General features: G+C 34.3%; 1 protein-coding gene across 1 annotated transcript in view; it reads left to right on the top strand.

The window, feature by feature from the left end:
• Positions 1-3,779, top strand: part of LOC137397289 (protein bark beetle-like) — a 163,939-nt gene that overhangs the window by 3,353 nt on the left and 156,807 nt on the right. The window contains 2 exon segments of the mRNA XM_068083579.1: positions 357-531; positions 796-968. Of these exon segments, the coding sequence (XP_067939680.1) occupies positions 357-531; positions 796-968 (348 nt within the window).

Here is a 3,779-nt window from a genome sequence, read left to right as displayed (position 1 = left end):
AACAGGCTTGAGACCGCAGTAACACTTCGTCACGTGTGAGTAATTTTGGCGAGCCAACTTTAGATTTTACTAAAGAAACGGCGAAATACATGTAATTTCCGACACTCAGCATATAATTTAATAAAAAAATCATCATTAACAATATTAGCGTGTACATAAAATGTTTTGTTTCGCGATTTGGTGACAAATCTTTGGTGTATTGTGACTACTTCGTTTCTGAAAATCACACAGTCGTAGCAATACTTTTGACTTGACACAACTCGATCTATACATATATACACTATGTTCCTGACCTATTTAGTATTATTTTGGTTCAAGCAAGTCATTACTGATCATCGTTCGTGTGTTACTGCTAGCGAGTTGGGAGGCGTAATATCTGGTCAAACAATTTTAACTAAAAGTCAAAGTCCGTACAATGTCATAACAGATGTAATTGTGAAACCAGAGGCAACAGTTCAAATTGAGCCTGGCACGGAGCTCAGATTTGCTCCTAGAGTAGGTCTTCGAGTTCACGGAGAGCTGATTGCAGTGGTAAGTAACGTCGTTTTCAAAGAAATGATTGCCAATTTTTAGGTCAAAGAAATTAAGTGACTGGCCGTGTCTTCCTTTAATCGTGATTGTGTGCATGTTTAATAATGTATAACCACTTCAGGCTTCACACTTTTTTAATCGAGAAATTAATAAAGCGTATGCGTATTTTGAAGTATATTACTTGAGTATGTAAAACCTGACGAGCAAACAATGTTAATTGTTGTACGTTGCTTTCGTTTTTGTCTATCCTTTATATATGTTTAGGGTACTGCCTCGGAAAGAATAACCTTTACAAAATCTGATGGTGGATCTACATTGGACACTCCTCCTTTTTGGCCGGCAGAAATCAGGCTTGCCAATGGTAGCAATTTACATGAAGGGGTGGTACAGGTGTTGTTCAATGGGAAATGGAGGAGCATTTGTGCCAATTCTGCCAAGTAAGTAGCTCAAACACTCCAACTAGTTACACAATTTTTCCATGTATTATAGAGGTACTGTGTGATTTTTTTACTGCGTGCTGTGGCTATGTGAAGCCCCAGAGTTGATAATCTGAAAGAAACACCCACCTGGTTAGGCCCAGGCTTGACTATTGTACCCCCAATCACCTGGTTGGTCGATTTGAAATACAGAAATTCTACTGTCATACAGCCCACGACCAAAGTGATATTGGAAAAAAGAAAAGGGTACTGATGGTTGAGAAATGCAATATTAGCAGTCAAATAGGATAACTGCAATGGTAGCTGTAATGTACTGGGTGTGGGTGTTATTATATACAACAAATAGCAGTAATGAAAGGAAAAGATTATATGTTTATATCTCTCCTCCTGCAAAAAGAGAAATGCAATATTGGCCAATATTAAAAGTAAAATGCACTGATATTATTAGGATAACCAGTATTATTTATATAGTAATAATATAAAACCAAAGCACAATTTTTTTACATTTCAAAACGGCATAGCTAACAATATCACGAAGTTGTGATATTTATATAGATTTTTAGAAAATCTGTACTACGTAGTCATTGTTCTGTATCCTTCCAAACTTATAATTAATTATTGTAATAATCTCATAAGAAACGTTAAAAAAATATCATCGTTATTTGCTTTACTGACACTGCATTGGACATCAGCTAGAATGTGAAAGTATTCAAATATGTCGGCAAATGAAATTGAAAATGAAAAAATTGAAATCTGCAAGAATGAAACGATTTCTGTACTCCTATGTTAATTGCCGAAACCTTCGGCAATTCGACAATGCTATAGACTGGTGAAAAGTGCACGTTTTTTTTCGTGAAACGCGCAAGACTTTATCGTTCTATTCTCTGTCGCCTGGCGTTTCAATTTCCGGTATTAACTTTTATTAATCCAAGCGTTTTGTGGCGACTTTCGTCCAAAAAATCTGTCTATTTGTGTATAATCCGATCAGATGGGTTAGTTTTAGGAATTTGCGGTAGCCTTTCAAAGGCTTGGTAACATATTTAAATAGGTTTATATGCGTTTTGTATCATTATTATACTTGAACGACTTTACTGACAAATAGTGAAATTTTTTGATAGGATTTCGTTGCAAGGGTTTGGTGACGGCCGTTAACGGATAATTTTTCGGGAGTTGTGTGCACATGTGCATTTATCATAATTCTCCCAATCAATCGTTTCACTCTTGTTTGGTCGTGGGATTATAGAGGTACTGTGTGATTTTTTACTGCGCGCTGTGGCTATGTGAAGCCCCAGGGTTGATACTCTGAAAGAAACACCCACCTGGTTAGGCCCAGGCTTGATAATTGTACCCCCAATCACCTGGTTGGTCGATTTGAAATACACCCCCTAAACACTAGGAGTTCCTTAGGGGCACCCAGGTTCCATGCCCCGCTAAACATCCAATATGATTCAGAAACTATAAAAGTAATTTCCACTAGGCCTTTAGCATATGTATCCCCTATGTATCTAAGGGAACACCTAATCAGGTCAATCAATGAAAGAAATTGCTCAGCAAAACTTGATAAATTTTATTTTGGGTTCACAGTCATAACAGCCATCTATAATGGGCATGGGCCCTTTCACTGGCTTGGCTGTGGAACACCCTCCCCCTAAAGTAGCAAATTGACTGACAGTGCCCCATGGTCTGAAACCCTCCCTAAAACGTGATTTTGGGCCACACCTAATGGGCCTCTTGGGGGAGTGTCAGTCCTGGGTCTGAACATACTAACTACATCCTCGCGATTAAAGACTAAATCTGAATGTGACTGCATTTGTGTTGATTATCCGACTTTGCTGATATAACTATATATGTGCCAAAACCTATCATAAGAGCAATAGTAAAAGCAAACAGAAACTTTATAAATGCTGTTAGATTTATTTATAGAATAATTTACAGAAAAGAGTCGAAAAGGTAATGACTGAAGTTTTCTCTTTGCATTTTCAATTTATTTGTGTAAGATGCCCTGTGCCATTGGCCATGTGTACATCAAGCTACATTTTTCATGTTATGTAATAAATGACTAGTAAGTTTTTTAATCTTTAAATTGTTGCCAACTAAAATGTAAGTGAATAGTATGATACTGAGCTCCCTGCAATAAATAAAAGTGAATACCCTGAGTTTATATGTAAGTATATTCCGTGTATATATATTTCAAACAACACATTGGCGTTCTATATCTATGTTCTACTAAACTAGTCTATATAGTTCTATATCTATGTTCTATATTCTATTCTATATAGTTCTATATCTATGTTCTATATTCTATTCTATATAGTTTATATCTATATTCTATTCTTTATAGTTCTATATCTATGTTCTATATTCTATTCTATATAGTTCTATATCTATGTTCTATATTCTATTCTATATAGTTCTATATCTATGTTCTATATTCTATTCTATATAGTTTATATCTATGTTCTATACTCTATTCTATATAGTTCTATATCTATATTCTATTCTTTATAGTTCTATATCTATGTTCTATATTCTATTCTATATAGTTCTATATCTATGTTCTATATTCTATTCTTTATAGTTCTATATCTATGTTCTATATTCTATTCTATATAGTTCTATATCTATGTTCTATATTCTATTCTATATAGTTCTATATCTATGTTCTATATTCTATTCTATATAGTTTATATCTATGTTCTATACTCTATTCTATATAGTTCTATATCTATGTTCTATATTCTATTCTATATAGTTCTATATCTATGTTCTATATTCTATTCTATATAGTTTATATCTATGTTCTATACTCTA

The sequence above is a fragment of the Watersipora subatra genome, chromosome 5 (assembly GCF_963576615.1).
Source record: "Watersipora subatra chromosome 5, tzWatSuba1.1, whole genome shotgun sequence".
In the NCBI taxonomy this organism is placed as follows: Eukaryota; Metazoa; Bryozoa; class Gymnolaemata; order Cheilostomatida; family Watersiporidae; genus Watersipora; species Watersipora subatra.
The sequence above is the reverse complement of the archived record's forward strand: the minus strand, read 5'-3'. Positions and strand labels throughout refer to the sequence as shown.